At 47.7% G+C, this 16,198-nt stretch overlaps 1 protein-coding gene across 9 annotated transcripts in view; it reads right to left on the bottom strand.

Annotated features, from left to right (window-relative positions):
• PCGF5 (polycomb group ring finger 5) overlaps positions 1 to 16,198 on the bottom strand; it is a 62,370-nt gene that overhangs the window by 17,225 nt on the left and 28,947 nt on the right. For 4 of the 9 annotated variants that reach the window (XM_053308388.1, XM_053308393.1, XM_053308386.1 and 1 more), the window contains 2 exons: positions 5,515 to 5,826; positions 2,173 to 2,269 (listed from right to left, as the gene is read on the bottom strand). In XM_053308388.1, coding sequence (XP_053164363.1) covers positions 2,173 to 2,269; positions 5,515 to 5,626 — 209 coding nt within the window. In that variant the 5' untranslated portion in view covers positions 5,627 to 5,826. The other 5 variants (XM_053308387.1, XM_053308392.1, XM_053308391.1 and 2 more) reach the window with 5 other exon arrangements.

Genomic DNA, 16,198 nt, shown 5'->3' with positions numbered 1-16,198 from the left:
GACAAAAGGAGGTAGGAGCAATGGCAGGGAGATGTTGGTTGACACGCCACTTGCATCTTAAATCAGATGCAGGGGCGGAGCTTGGAGCATGCACATTGCACGTGAATGGGGGGGGGCTGCCAGGATTTTTTTCCCCTGGCCTTGGGGGTCTCGCTACGACCCTGAACGGGCATCTAGAGTGACTGTCCCCTGGGGGAATCCCCCAGTGAACTGCGCTTGTTGCCAGGTGCATTGTGGGATGCTTGGAGAACAGGATAACAAGTCCCGGCCTCCATTTACCTGCGCTGTGTGGAGTAGCATGGATAGCCATGCGTGCTGCTTCCACCAGTGTGGGCAAGCAGCTTGTGCGCCGCAGCAGCTGCACACAATCATTGAACTCTGCCTGCCCGCCTGTGAGCGTGGTCATGTCAACAGCCCCTGTATGTAGTTCTCAATGCTATCTTGACATTTAGTATGAAGAACAGGTCTGTACATTTCTAAAACTTGCACTCCCCTTCAGCAAAAGAATATTCCTTTGTGCTTCAGGAAATATCTTTAATTATCATTAAAAACTGCAAGACCATTGGTTCTAATTAAGTCAAAGAGAGATGTGATGACTAAGAACCACTGAAACTAACAACAGCTGAAGACTACCTTTCTGCATGACCAGCAACCAATTAAAAAATCCTATACACAGTTAAAAGTGTATTTCTGTCTTTCACATGCACAACAAGCTTAAGTGCAAAACCACGTTACATTAAATGTATCATTGGCCTTGATGTACTTAACTCTTTCTTTATTAAATGGGGGAGGGGAGCATTAACCCTTTGCTCCTCTGTGGTCCCAATTCAGATTGCGCTCCCCCTCTCAAGGGTGGCTGCTATTTGCCCCAGGGCAAACAGCATGTGTATGAGAGATCCAGATCAGGACCATGATGGGGGTCAAGAGTTTAAACTTCCCTCCCACCATGATCCTGATCTGGACTGCCCCCACCTCCTGCTGCAGGGCTGCTATTAGAAAAATAAAAGTTAAGCTTGTCAGGGCCAATGGTGCATTTAACTGAATGTGTACTTTGTCCCTAATACACACTTGTTCTCAGTGGGACTCGGGACAAAACTAGGGTTGACACAGGAGATCTGGGATTTTTAACTTTTAAGCAGCTACATGCAGGCTGCTGATTGGGCTGGGGAAGTGGTGCTGCAGAAAGAAGTGTTACCCTTTCTCCCCATTTGTCATGACCCCAGTTCCAGGACCATCCCAGCCGGGGAATGAGGCAGAAAGTTTGGGGAATGATACAGGATGGGAGCAGCCTGCAATCCAGATCTCAGGAGACCCAATGCCATTGAGATCCCCCACACCAGGGGAACACAGGCCAGTGTCCTTGTCACAACCTGAGGATACGGCTCTGCCTGCATCCTCTAGCTTGGAGGAGTCCCCTGAGGATCCACCAGTCTTACCAGAGACTTCCCAGCATAGCCAGAGCCTTTGAAATTGGTCAAGGTCCCTTTAAGAAAGAGAGCCTTCCTAGGGAAGGAGAGTGGTCAAATCACTCTACCTGGGCAGCAGTTATAAAAACTGGCCATCTGCCACAAGAATCTGCTGGAGCAACATTCTTTCTGTGTTGCTGTGCCCAGCTCTTGTTACTCTGCTTGGTGCTGGGCAGGGTCCTACTCTTGCCCATGGAGTTGTCTGAGGTCTGTTGCACTCCTGGATCCCTGCTTTGGTGAAGACTGGAATGGGATATTATTTCCTGAATCACAAGTGCACCCCTGTCTTTTTCCCCCTGTAGGGCAAAAAGCAGCTTTGGAATGACAGTGGGGATTTAGATCAGAGAAATGGCATTGGAGGAAAGGGTTAAAGAGCCCCTCCCCCAGCTTCATTTCCTGATCAGATTAGCAGCCCTATACAGTATCGCTGCTTTGAAGTAAAACAAAAAACAAAAACCCATAACAGATCTCCCATAACAAGTAATCCTTTGCCTTCTCACAAGCTTAGGAGCTTTGCCTTGTGAGAAGGCAAAGGATTACTTATAGAATTCTCTTTGGAACACCGTACATTGCTGCCCCTGAAGAAAGCCTTTCGTGGCTGCAACTGCAACGTGTTGGGCTCAAATAAATGCTTCATAGCACCTTGAGATTGTGTAAATCAGCCTAATGTCTTCTGTTGAAACAATTTATATTTAACACCCCTTACCGTAACATTTCTAGTGGATTGGTCTCATGCACTTGATTGCCACATCTGGGACAGTCATTACTGTCTTCAAAATGCTGCACAATACAACTCTTACAAACTGCAACATCAGATAAGAAATTTGTATTAGAAAGACATGTAAATCAGATGAATGATTGCAAAAATGCAAGCATTCTCAGGTGTGTGTTTTTTAGCTTTTTAAATAACTTTTAATTTGAAACTTTAAAAAAACAACTGTAATTCTGATTGTGGTTTTAGCTTGGATTTTAAACTTTATTTAAATTGGTTAATTTTACTGGTCTTATTTTACATTGTATCTATTTTATACATGTTGTGAACCACCTCGAGCATTAGTGTACTGGAGGAGTATAAATATTTTAAATAAATAAATAAATGTGGCTATTTTAAAAAAGCTTATCTAATTACCATAGGCCTATCACAGGTACATCTCAATCTTCTTCCCTTCCCTATAGAACAGAATGGAACCAGGGGTGTAACTATAATTGTACAAGATGGGACAAATGTTCCTAGGCTCTGCTGGCTCGCTCTTTGTTCTCCCCGCTCCTGGCTCCCCAAGTTAATGAATCACTGCTGGCCATTCAGCTTAGCTTCAAGGGAAAGGAGTCCGATCCAGGAGGCGAGGGGGAAGGAGTATCAAGCGGCATCCCTCCCTCCGCCTCTTCTCCTGACTGGCTAGTTTGTGCTCAGGTTCAGCCTACCCCTCCCTCAGCCTGACTGAAAAGAAGGAGAAGGCGGCAGGGGGGCCCAAGGGCAGGGGCCTCCCTTCACTTCTTGCCACTACAACCTTGCTACACCCCACCCTGGTGGGAACCCTCGTTCTGTAAATTTTCTTTCCAGTGCTCAGTCACCTGCATCACAGTAAAATCTGCTGTCCACAGTAAAATCTTTTTACTAATCTTTTACCAATTCTGCCAAGCTGCCACCAAAATTTATGTCAGCGGGGAAGTCAGCTTGATTGGGAGCTCCATGCACATTAGAGCACACATAGAGATTTGGACTGAGATTTGGAATGAAGCAAATCTATTATTTTTGCATGGCAACTGAAGTTAAGATTTCAGCCTTTTCAAGAATACTGTGCACTTGAAGACTTAAAAGCATGTGGAAGGTAATCAAACCAGTTCAGGGAAGTCATAAAGCACACCTTCTGGATTCAGGCAACTTGGATTGTGGCAAACTGTTGGACATGCAGTTCCTGATAGCATCGACTCTTAGCACCAGCAACCTTATTGACCACTAGGGGCACTAGGGGTAGCCATCCTCTCTCTGACTACACTTTATCTACTCTACTTCCCCTTTTGTTAGACTGATGGACTCAGGTTTCATTCTCTCATCTGGAGAGAGGGACTCCCCCCTCCCCCCATTTCTTCCTGTATGTAGCTAGCAGGCCTTATCTATCTTCCTGATATGGGTGTGCACCAGAAAACGGAACTGGTTCTGTGCACACTAGAGCCAGGCCTGGTCTGGCTCTAGTCTAAACTGGTTCGGGCCCAGCTTGGGGGTGGTGGTGGCAAATTTTTTTTTTTTTTAAAGAATTGTGGACTTACCACCACTGCAGGGCTTCGGGGAATGCTGCCGCAGCCACAGAGCACCCCCTTCCCTACCACTGGCCTCCCAAAAGTCATTTCAGGCCCATTTCGGGCCATTTTCAGTCCGTTACAGGACTCTTGGCAGTGGCAGCAGCCATTTTGGAGGCCGCTGAGCATGCCCACTAACCATCATACTTTATTTAGAACTTGAATTCCATGTTCCCTGTGGCTCAGGGCAGATTGAAGCTATTGAGCATGTCCTCCTCCACTGTTTGTTTTATAGAGACATTCACACCTCCCTTTCCTGCTATCATTTTAAGCCTGCTATCACATATAGCATTGCCAAGTTCTGTGCAGCAGCGACCAGCATGTGCCAGCAGATGGTAGGCAGTGGGTCTCAGCCTTATTCTGACCACTGGTGACTTAGAGTGGGCTCTACAGCTCACTCATTCAACACAGTATGCCCTAGACTCTTCTCTTACTGCCCCTTATAGCCTGACCATTATCTAGTTTTATTGCCTACGCTTTTATACATCCATATTTTTATGTCTTCTAACCTTTTTACATCCTTTTTTATGCTTCCCCATCTTTTTAATGTCCTTTAATGCCTTTTGTCCTTTTATATGACTTTTATGCCCTTATATGCTTCTAGTATATTTTTATGTACTTTAATTTCTATTATCCATATGCACTTTTACCATGTGTAATCATCCCTTATACTTTATGCTGGTCTATGACCGTAATAATAAAGACTGAGATAATTCCATGTCTACAGACAACATTAATTAGCAGTGCTCTCCTTATCTGTGCACTTCTGCTGCAGTTTGGGTAAATAAAAAAAATCTCCCCTCCAAGCTCTCTAACACAAACACTATAGCCCTATTAAGACATTATGTTGTAAGAATGCACAGGTGTCTGTACACTCATACATGTTTGTGTGAATGACTGCACCTGTGTTCAATTTTAAAGTGAACCTGGGTACAGACAGGAAGTGGGTACAGATAGGAAGATCAGCATCATACAAATGCATGGTACAGATAGGCAATGCACTGCTCTACCCGAGTTCAACATAATGTGTGGATATTGTACATAATTTTGTACACTGTACACTTGTACAGGTGTTCAACATAATGTCTGAATCGGGCCTATCTAAAGTTGGCTGAGAACATAGAGTCAGTCTTTCTTCATGAAGCTGAGTTACTAGAATGGAAAACTCATGGTCTTTTAAGGATGAAACATTTGAGAAGCACAATCTACCCCTTCACTAGACCAAAAGTACTAATTATTTTCTTAAAAGGACCATCAAGGCAATTTAACTTTAAGATTCCACTGCATCACTATTAATTCTATGCACTTTTCCCCTCCTTACAAACTTCAGCTGCCCCCCACAAATGATCAAAACATCTCACCCACCACTGTTCCTAACCCACCACTGAACAAGGCTATTTAAAACAGATTGCCTTTGTTTAGGAAGACACAGACAGATCCAGGTAACAATGTCAGATGTGCAGAATCCAAATTATGAAAATTCCCAGAAAGAGCGTTCTGTGCTGATATTCTGTAACACATTTGCTGCAGGCATACACTCACTATTTACACTTCCTTCAGCTCTTCATAAATTCCAGTCTTATGGGAAGATATATGGTGTACTTTGGATTTCTGGAATGTGTGCTATTTAAATATGATTCCTATTGTAATCATAATCCATAGTCTGCAATTTAAAAACTCAAAACTGATTAAATGTAAGTGGCATTACTGGAGCATTTTTCACACAGATGCCTCACAAAATTCTACTTACAAGTATGGAGGCACTCAGTGACTGTAGTTGGTTTGATAAGATATCCCTTGCAGAGACAACAGGTGATATAGGGATTGAAATCTTTCACAAAGTGCTTCCTCTGGGTAGCCATTCGTGGCACAAACTGTGGCTGAAAAATGGTTAGGACCCGAGCTGTGAATTTGGAAGGCGATGGTGACAGGATCACAGGCGCTGATGAGCTGCTCTGTGCAGCTGGACTTCTCCAGGCATTTGATCAAAGTCCAAGGCAGGTTCTCAAAGGGCCATGGTTCTTAACCTCTGCTTCTTTTTAGCGTTTGACATCTTTGAGCCCTGTAACACAGCGAGAAATACAACCCAGAAAATGAAAGTCGGGCAGCCGAGATAACACCACAGCCAAAACAAGCAAACAACAAAAAAAGGACAGGTGACTAGACTTGGCAGGAGGAACAAATTACGGTACTTGTCACCCAGCACGGTCTGTTCATTAAAGAAGGGGAGAAAAAGAGCATGCGAGAGTTTGCGGCAAGAACTTGTGGGATATGACGCAAGCGCGGTCTCTCGTGGACAAGCCGGCTGGAGGGAAGAGAGTTTTGTTTCGGTTTAGGAAGCAACAAGCAAGCCAGTCCTCTCCTACGAGCCCTGCTGGGGAACCGCACGCACGAGAAATGCCGCCTCCTTCTCCCTCATGTCAGCAGCCTGTACATAAGGCGTCACAAACTGGACGCAGGAGTGGAGGCTTGGCAGCTCCATTTTATTCCCTCACCCCGTAAACACATCTCTCCAAAAGAAATCCACTTCCTTTGAGGGTCTCCCCGCCGCCTCAAGGGCTGCGCCCGGGACTTTCCGCCCACCCCGCTGCCCATCAGGCGCCCTGCCTTGGCCTGCGCGCGTCTCTCCCTTCCCGTCGCCTTCCTCCTCATACCTGGCGGCGCTCGCCGGCCTCAGCCTAAGTTAGCCGGCGAAAAAGAAAGGGAAAGAGCAGGCGCGGCCTCCCTTCCTCCCTCCCTCCCTCGGCTGCCTATGCCGCGCCACCCGCCCCCCTCCACCAACCCCGTTCCGGCGGAGGCAGACGGGACAGCCCCAAACCAAGCCTTCCTGCGCCACAGCCTTGAAGGGCACTCCAGCGCCGCGCTCCATTGCTTCACGCACACAGACATGTATACGTTTTGAGTCAAGGAAGGCTCACCTGGGCTTAGCCCCGGAACCTATTTTCAGTTCCCTGGCTCAGTCCTGGTCGCACTTGAAGCAGCCATGAAGGGCAGAGTGAGCACATGAAGAGTGCCTTCTGTGCTGATTATTCAGCCACCATGGATGCCATGGGTCCTGACCGACAAGTGGCACATCAGAGGGGATGTATTGTGGCACCCTCCATGGGATCAGAACACAGTGGCCTGGCTGTGGTATGTCATGCCAACATTCCTGTTTGCTACTGTGGCCTGCCTTGGCTCTCTCTGGCACAGGTACCAAAGCATTTGGGGTGCATATGTACCATTGTGTACACTGAAGTGACACTACCTCACACTATAAAACTTGACTCGAATTGTGACACACTTGTCAAAAATGCCCCATACTTTTCCACATCTGGTTGGGATAAGGCAGAAAGGTTCTTACTGTCAGCTTGGAGGGTTTCCAGATAGTTTTGGAGCCTAGCATTTTAAAAAATGTCATCTTTTTTTTAAACTTATGACACACTTGTCAAAAATGCCCTATACTTTTCTACATCTCGTTGGGGAAAGGCAGAAAGGTTCTTACAGTCAGTTTGGTCGGTTTCCAGATAGTTTTAAAGCCTAGCATTAATTTTTTAAAAAAGATAGTAGGCACTACTATCCCTTTCCGTCAAAGTACTTACTGAAACTTTTCTATGTAGAATGGAGCTAGGGTGATGGTAGCTTGGGAGGAACTGTTATCTAGTAGGGCAGGGGTGGGGAACCTTGGCCCTCCAGCTGTTTTTGGACTACAACTCCCATAATCCCCAGCCACAGAGACCAATAGCTAGGGATTATGGAAATTGTAGGCCAACATCTGTAGGAGGGCCAAGGTTCCCCACCCCTGTAGTAGGGAGTGGATATTAAGTGCAGAGACAACAGTTGCCTTCTAAGACATTTGCTCCTGTACATCAGATTTTGTTGTGTCTCATTGCAGCTCACAAACTTATACCATCTGTACTCATGGTGTAGCAGACAACAAATTGGGGTCCTCACCAGTGTTCCCTCTAAGGCATGCGCATGCACGTGCACACACAAGTTTTTTTATGTCCGCTCAGTTAATTTTAGATCCCGCTCAAGTTGAATCAGGAAGGCCCCATTCTGAATGCATGTGTGCACACACTTTGATACTGCCACCCAGAACAAACCTCATTCCACACACAGATGGATTATTTGAGGACAGAATCACAGAGACCTGGGGCATAAAGGGAGTCAAGCAAGAGAGAGTGATCAACTGGGTGGGTTCTTGTGATCAAAACGATGTCCAATAAATGATAACTGGAGATCTTGGTGTTAATCTCAGTTAATCTTAGATTTAAAATCTGGTTGTCAATCCCGGTAAATGTTGTACCAGCTAGAGATCCTGGAAAAGGTCCAGGCTCTCATGACATGCTTGGTGTGAGTGTGTGCACTGCCGAGATGTCCGGTTTTCATTTACTCAACACTGTTTTGGTTGTGAGAACCTGTCCACTTGTGTTAAGTGAAGCAAAGAGATCTAGAAGGATGAGGACAGAATAGAAGACTTTTTGATCTGGTAGTCAGGAGATCACTGGTGATTTTTGTGAGACTAATTTCAGTGGAGTACAAGAGACAGAAGCCAGATTGGAGTAGGATAAAAGAAACACAGTGGGCATGGGCAGCATGCTCCAGGAGTTTGGAGGTAAAGGCTAGGAGATGGACTGGGTGCTAGCTAGAGAGGAAGGATGGGTCAAGGGGATTTTTTTTCTAGAATAGAGAGAGTGGCTTGTCTGAATACAATTTGAACTTCCATCTGGGCATGCTATAATGGCAGATACAGAAGTATCACCAAAAGTACTTTTAAAAAAGCTTCCATTATTTTACATTAGTCATGCAAGCGTATAATTCATTAATTTATTGATAAGCCATCTTGCTACAGCTCTGGGCAGCTCACATAACAACAACAACTCATATATAAAATCAACACTGTCAATTTTTTTAAAAGCAGAAACATCAAGAGCTACCAAATAAATAAATAAAAATACCCCAGTTATTGCAGAGATTCTCTGTCTGGTAAAAGAACTCAATGATTAACCATGTTAGTTTACAGAGGAACGGGAGGAGCTAGCCTTCACATGGATGCACATGGAGCCAGTATGGTGTAGTGGTTAGAATGTTGGAGTAGAACTAGGGAGACCCAAGTTCAAATCCCCATTCAGCCATGAAACTCACTGGGTGGCTCTGGGCCAGTCACATATCTCTCAGCCTAACCTACCCCACAGGGTTGTTGTGAGGATAAACATAACCATGTACACCACTCTGGGCTCCTTGGAGGAAGAGCGGGATATAATTGTAAAAAAGAAGAAAAAAATATTTTTAGCTTTCTCTGCATTTTGGATGCACAGCTGTGCTCGGATACTTACATGCCCTGATCAAAAATGTATCGAATGTTGTTAAAATGTATTAATTATCAGCACCATGTACATGGCACTTTGCAGCAGATCCCATGCCAAGTTACTCACAATCTGGAAATAGACACAAGGGAGATGACAGAGGAGGGGACGGAAGTGGAGGGAGAAGAATAGAAAAGAAACAGGCTCAGACTGGCCCACAGGGCAGGGCATATTCCCGGTGTGCCCCGCCACACTCGGCAGCAGTGAATACGCCCCCCCTTAAGTACCCATTCTGCTCAAAACCTGGCGCCCTCCCCACATACATTCCACCACCCTCTCGGTGCCCCCAGTCCGGCCCTGAAAAGAAATAGAGAAGAATATGCTATTTAACTTATTCTTGTAACACATACTTAAGCTTGGTTGTAGGGGGTTATGCCCAAGACGTCATGGGAAAAGTGGGATTTGAAGAGGAATTTGATGGAACGGAAGGAAGGGGAGGCATCACACAGGTGATCAGTCATCGGGGGGGGGGGGGCAGCAAGAGAGGAAGTGGAGTTGTATGGGGAAGCAGGAGACCTCCGGATGGCTGAGGGTAGTAGAACTGGAGGAGCAAATAGACAGGAGTGGAACAGAATGAGAGCGGAGAGATGAGGAGAAAGGCCATGGAGGGCTTTGAAGGGAACAACAAAAAGTATTTTGGATCAGGGTGTGTATCTTTTATCATGGCCTGACAAGCAGGTGCTTACGCACTATCCTGGTTATCGCTAAAGGTTTTGTATTCATTTCCTAAATATTATACCAGTGAGCTGTGATGGATGTGCTGTGATGGATGTCTGGCTTGACTGCATTGTTTAAACAACTTTCAAATATGTTACTAGTTAGGGACATAGGAAACTGCCTCATACTGAGTCAGATAATTGGTCCATCTACCTCAGTATTGTCTTCCCAGACTGGCAGCGGCTTCTCCAAGCTTGCAGGCAGGAGTCTCTCAGCCCTATCTTGGAGATGCCAGGGAGGAACTTGGAACCTCCTGCATGCAAGCAGGCAGGTGTTCTTCCCTGAGTGGCCCCATTCCTTTAGGGGAATATCTTACAACTAGTGTTTTCAGGCCCATTGTAATAACGGGCGCTAGTAGGGAAGAGTTTTTCCCCTCTGCCCCATTCCCTCTCGCCTTTGCCCGTCCTCCCACCCTCCCAGCTGCCCGAGCCCTCCTTACCCAATCCAGCCCGCGGCAGTCGGGCAAAGTAAAAGCATATTTTGCAAAGAAGAAGAGAGGAGCTCGCGAACAGAGCTCCTCTCTGTGCTAAGCCACTGCCCAAACTGCCGCTATGGACGCAAAGCACCAGTTCGGGATGAGGCTTAGTTCAAATTGAACTTCCCCCGTTCAATTTGAGCCCAGTTTAGACTCAAACCAAACTAGGAAAACTGGTTTTGTGCACATCCCTAGAGTAGACCCTCCCGTATTTTAAGAACTTAACAGAACAGATGAGCAACTTGAACTGCAATGGAAGCACACTGTTGGCACTAGGGATGTGCCAAAAATCGAGCTGGACCTGTTCATGTGGTCTGAGTTTGAACCAGACTGGCCCCCCAAAGGGGGGTGTCAGTCCAAGTTTGAGCTGGACAGACCCCCGGTTCAAAGAACCGGCTCATGGGGTATACATGTAAAGGGGAATGCAGCAAAGATTCCCCATTACAACTACAGGGAGATTCCCTAACCTAAGGGGGGGGGTGTGAGAGGAAAATGTCCCTTTTACCTTTAAATTGTAGGTGGGGACAGCGGGGATGGTGGCAGTGAGGGCTCCTCCACCCCCAGGTCTCCCAAATGGCAGCCTGCACTGCTGACTGTGGCCCGGTTTGGACCTCTGCGCACACGCGGATGCCATTTTGCCATACACTACCTGAGCCAGCATGGTGTAGTGGTTAGAGTGCTGGACTAGGACCGGGGAGACCCGAGTTCAAATCCCCATTCAGCCATGATACTAGCTGGGTGACTCTGGGCCAGTCACTTCACTCTCAGCCTAACCTACTTCACAGGGTTGTTGTGAAAGAGAAACTTAAGTATGTAGTATACTGCTCTGGGCTCCTTGGAGGAAGAGCGGGATATAAATTTAATAATAATAATTATTATTATTGTTATTATTATTATTTTAGTGATGTTTGCATATGCACAGTGTCCATTTGCCTCACTACGCAAATTGCATGGTGATGCAAATGGCCTGAGCACATGCGCAGAGGTTACAAAAATGGCCTCCACTTGTGAGCAGAGGCCCAAACTAGGCTGCAGCCAGTTTGCAGCAGGTCATTTGGGAGAATGGTGGGGAGGGAGTGGGAGGAGCCCTTGCCACCCCCACCGATGTTATCCCCATGGCCACCTCCTCTGCCTACAAGTTAAAGGTTAAAAGGACCTTTTCCTCTCCCCCCTTTACTCTAGGGAATACTTCTTTACTCGTAAAGGGGAATCCTCGCTGGATTTCCCCTTTACAAGTATACCCCTCAAGCTGGCCCACGAACCAGTTCGGCCTGGCTCGATGGCCAGATTGGTCCCGGTTTGGCTAAGTCAGAGCCCAGACTGGGCCGGGTTGGTTTGAATCCGGTCTCATGGCTGGCTTGCACATCCCTGGTTGGCACTTAATATTAAACATTTTAAATTCACCCCAAGGCAAAAGCTCACAGGAGCTGGGCAGCAACTGGTTCGAGAAAAATAATCCCTAAGAGATGAGGGTGTATATGTGCCAGATCATCCTAAAGGGGATTGGGTACAATTTGGAAACTAGCATATGGAAAGATATGACAGCTAGTCAAAGAGACCAAAAGGCAACAGGAGAAAAGGCATTTAGAAAGGGACACAATATTTAGGTGTTTGATTGTAAAGTTCTTCTCCATTTAGGTATTTACTAGCTGACCCTGCACAGAGCATCTGTGCAGTTGTACACTGAGCCTGTGGCATCCCCCCGCAGCTCTCTTGCTCGCTCTCCCCCCCGCGGCTCGCTCGCTCCCCCCCCGTGGCTCACTCGCTCGCTTCCCCCTGTGGCTCGCTCGCTTCCCCCGCGGCTCGCTCGCTCGCTCGCTATGTCCTCCCGCAGCTCTCCACATTGGGCAGGCCAGAGCCAGGCCATCCCGTCGCCACCTCCCACCTCCTCCTCCCGACTGGTAGGGCTTTGCCTGCCATCTGCCCACCTCCTCTCCGCCGCCATTATTTCTCCCCACCACTGCTTCCTCTTCCTGGCTGGCAGGGCTTCGCCCGCCATCCACCCACCTCTTCTGGCCGGAGGGGCTTCGCCTGCCGGCCCTCCACCTCTGCATCCTGACTGCCACCATTATTTCTCTCTGCTTCAATGTTGGAACTCTTGCACGCTCTAGAGCATCTGCACGTTAGTACTTGATTGCTCCCCTCACCTCAGAGATCTCCCCACCCTCACCTGGTCTGCACTCCTGCTCCTCCTCCATCCCATTGCTTCCATCCTCCTCACCCTTCTTTGTTGTGGCTGCAGCATTGCTGCTGCCTATTGGCCAAGCTGCAGCCCCCTATCCCCAGAGACCTCCCCACCTGAGCCCCACTCCTGCTCCTCCCCCCAGGAGCAGCAGCAGTGATTGACCAGGCCATTCCTTGCTATTGCCACCACCATGGCCGCTCATTCCCCTCAGGCCGTTGACAGGCCCAGGCCCGTCCCTTGCCTGCCTGCCTGCCTCCCTCTGACAATGACCTCGGTAGCCCCAAACAGCAGCAGTGGTTGACTGGGCCCTTCCTTGCTGCTAGTGCTGCCATGGCCCCTCATTCCCCTCAGGCTGCTGACAGGCTCAGGCCCGTCCCTTGCCCTTCCTTCTGTCTCTCTTCTCCCTCCCTTCTTTTTCTCTTTCTCTCTCCTCCACTCGCTCTTTCCCACAATTTCTTCCCCCTCCCTTCATGTTTTTCCCCTCCCTCCCTGAGTTAACAGATTTTGTTCATCTTGTTTCCTCATTTAATTCACACAACGGCATCCTCCTTCTCCTGAAGGGGCTCTTTCCTCCCTCACGACCCCTCTCTTCGCAGACACCTGCCCACTATCCTTTTTTATATACAGTCTAGTAACTTTCAGCCCGTTAAATTAACGGGCGTTAGTAGACCTTTGGGGCCAGCTAACTTTCTCTCTCCCCCCCCCCCCCGTCTCCGGCAGGGCCGAGTGCACCCGCCGCCGCCATCAGGCCCGGTATCCCCGCCGCTGCCGCGGAGCCCAATGTTGGCCGCCAGCTCGCCGCCTCCTGTGGCTTCCACCGGGCTCCGGGTTCCCCCGGGCCCGCCGCCTCCTAGCTTCGCCTGGCCGTCCGGCGGCGGCCACTTCTCCTCGGCCTGCCGCTGTTCCTCCCTCCTTCTCCTCGGCCCGCCGCTTCGCTTCTCCTCCACCCGCCCAACATGGCGGCCGGCGGCCGCTCCGTGTCTCTCTCGCCGTGTTCTGCGCACGCGCGCACCACGCATGCGCAGAACACCCGAAAAAGACACGGACGCAGGCACCCAACCATTTTATTATATAGGTTTCCTCTCCTCTACAATCAAGAACATCTTCCAACCAGTAACAGTTGCATTCCAACTGACCTTAACTATCACAGGCTGCTCCTCCTTATCTGCATAGGGAATCCCCACTGCCCAATCACCACAGTGCCACAGGCTCCTCCTCCCTATCTGCATATGGAATCCCCACTGCCCAATCAGGTACTTCTGCTTGCAAACTCTGTCAGCCATTCGCCTCCTTTCTACCACGCCCTCACGCATGGCCTGTCTTGGAGAATTAATAATATAGATATTCAAATACTTGAGGCCTCCAAGCCAAGATAGGGGAGCTGGGGTATACATAAGCATAGTGGGCATAACAGAAACCTGATGGCCTGGAAAGAACCAGAGGGATATGGTTGTTCCTGGATACAAACTCTATGGAAAGTATGGTGGGTGGGGGTGTAGCTCTGTATTTCAAAGAGGGGATTGAATCTAGCAAAGTAGGAGACTTAGGAGGACTGCAGGGGTCTAGCAAGGTTGGATTGGGCCCAGAGATGAGATTTTAAAATGCCCCCCCTCAAAGTCCAGGGCCTCCACACACCCCAGACCCCCAAGGCTTTATGTCTGATATTTAAAAATAAGTATTATTATTATTATTATTATTATTATTATTATTATTATTATTATTAATTCAATTTCTATACTGCCCTTCCAAAAATGGCTTAGGGCGGTTTACACAGAGAAATAATAAATAAATAAGATGGTTCCCTGTCCCCAAAGGGCTCACATTCTAAAAAACCCACAAGATAGACACCAGCAACAGTCACTGGAGGTACTGTGCTGGGGGTGGATAGAGCCAGTTACTCTCCCCCTGCTAAATAATGAGAGTATACTGCCTGGAAATACATTTCACTGAATACACACATGCACACTTCACAATATATAGTGATATACACTGAATACTATATATTTGTGCTACTTTTAATGCCTAGAACACACTAGAAACACTAATTATTAAAATGGGCCCTTGCTGCAGATTAGCAAAGGAGACTGTAAACCATGCAGTGTGAGCCTATGTATGTTTTCTCAGAATTCTGAACAAATTCAGTAAAGTTTGATTCCAGGAGGTTTTCCAGCCCTTAAACACACATCTCCTCTGGAATGGAGGTGCTGCATTCACATGTTGGCCAGATTTACCCTGAAGTCTCTGCAAGTTACTGGGGAGCTGTTCACATGCAATTCAGGTTTTTCACTGCTCATTAGAGTGTAGCCTGATTTATATCCAGAGTTTAAAAAAAAATCCACTATTTTGCGTTGGTTCTTTGAGACAACTTCAATTTTGCAGTAAAGCCTTCCAGTAAACTTGCAGTAAAGCCTGCTGTGTGTAAAAGTCCCAGGTAAGTGTGTGGAGAATTGCAGCCTCAGGCAGCAAATCTAACCACATTTAGCTGGAACTACATTTCATTGAAACCTAAAAGACTTACTAGCAAGGAAAGCATGTCTACTTAAAAATAAACTCCATTGCAGTCAACTGTCTGAGATCCTTCCCCAGTAAGTGCATATAGGATTGCACATGCTCAGGGATGTAAAGCAAAACTAATTTGTGCTCCCAGAATATTTTGCTCCCTATAGGAGACTGGTAAGTCCCACTGAAGCAAGTAAGATATGTAGGTAGAAACAGAGAGGGGGGAAAGGGTGGGGGGATGAGGAATCTGCCTCTTCTTAGTAAAGTTTTAAGATAGATTAGACATGCCAGGGCTCAAGGAGCTCCTGAAATTACGCCCTCTTTCCTAAAAGTCATTCTTTCTGCTCCCCATTGTGGAAGTAGGGCTGGTTGTGGTCTCACTCTACTGAGATAAAAAACCACTCTCTGCAGGTGCTCAGAAGCAGGGTCATCCCTAGTGGGGTGTGGGGCTGGGGGGCAAATCAGCATGTGCAGGGTCTCCTTAACATTTCATATCATTACAGAACCATACTGACAGTGTAAATAGTGTGAGTGAGGTTTTTGGACATGCCAAACCAGCTTGGCATTTCTAAAGAAAAATAAAATAAAAGCACAACACATGCTTCACAGTTCTTACTCAGACCTTCTGGATTGCAAAACAACTTGAGCAGAGAACTGTGGTGGGTAAAAGGCAGCCAGCGATGGTCACTCTGCCTGCCTCCTTCCTTCCTTGCTGCCTGCCTGCCTGCTGGAGCACTCGAGTACAGGCTTCAGGGAGGCCTGCACGGAGGCCTCTGTAGAAGCCCCGCCGATCAGTGGAGAGGCGGGGAGAGAAGGAGCTCTCTAGCAGCTTGCAGGCTTGCCGCTTAGATTGCTGGCCAGGAGGGCTGGCTGAGGGGCCTTGGGGCTGGGTGGGGAATGGGGAGTCTTGTGACATGTCTCCTTCGAGGCAGTGGTCCCCCCGGACAACTGTCTCCCCTTGTCTAATCATAGTTACGTCCATGGAGGACTGGACTTCTCCACAGAAACACTGCAGGTGATAATACCAGATGTAAAAACGAATCTGTTACTAGGAACAACACGCTATCCACCTCCTGATCAAAATGCAGACAAAGATGCTGAGCTAGAGAAAGAAATCAGGAGATAGGCCTGATTCAGCAGATGGACAGGTGTCATAGCAAGCATCGTTTCAGAAGAGCCATTCTCTCCTGTATGAAAGAGCAGGATGGGA

The sequence above is a fragment of the Hemicordylus capensis genome, chromosome 3 (genome assembly GCF_027244095.1).
Source record: "Hemicordylus capensis ecotype Gifberg chromosome 3, rHemCap1.1.pri, whole genome shotgun sequence".
NCBI lineage: Eukaryota > Metazoa > Chordata > Lepidosauria > Squamata > Cordylidae > Hemicordylus > Hemicordylus capensis.
The sequence above is the reverse complement of the archived record's forward strand: the minus strand, read 5'-3'. Positions and strand labels throughout refer to the sequence as shown.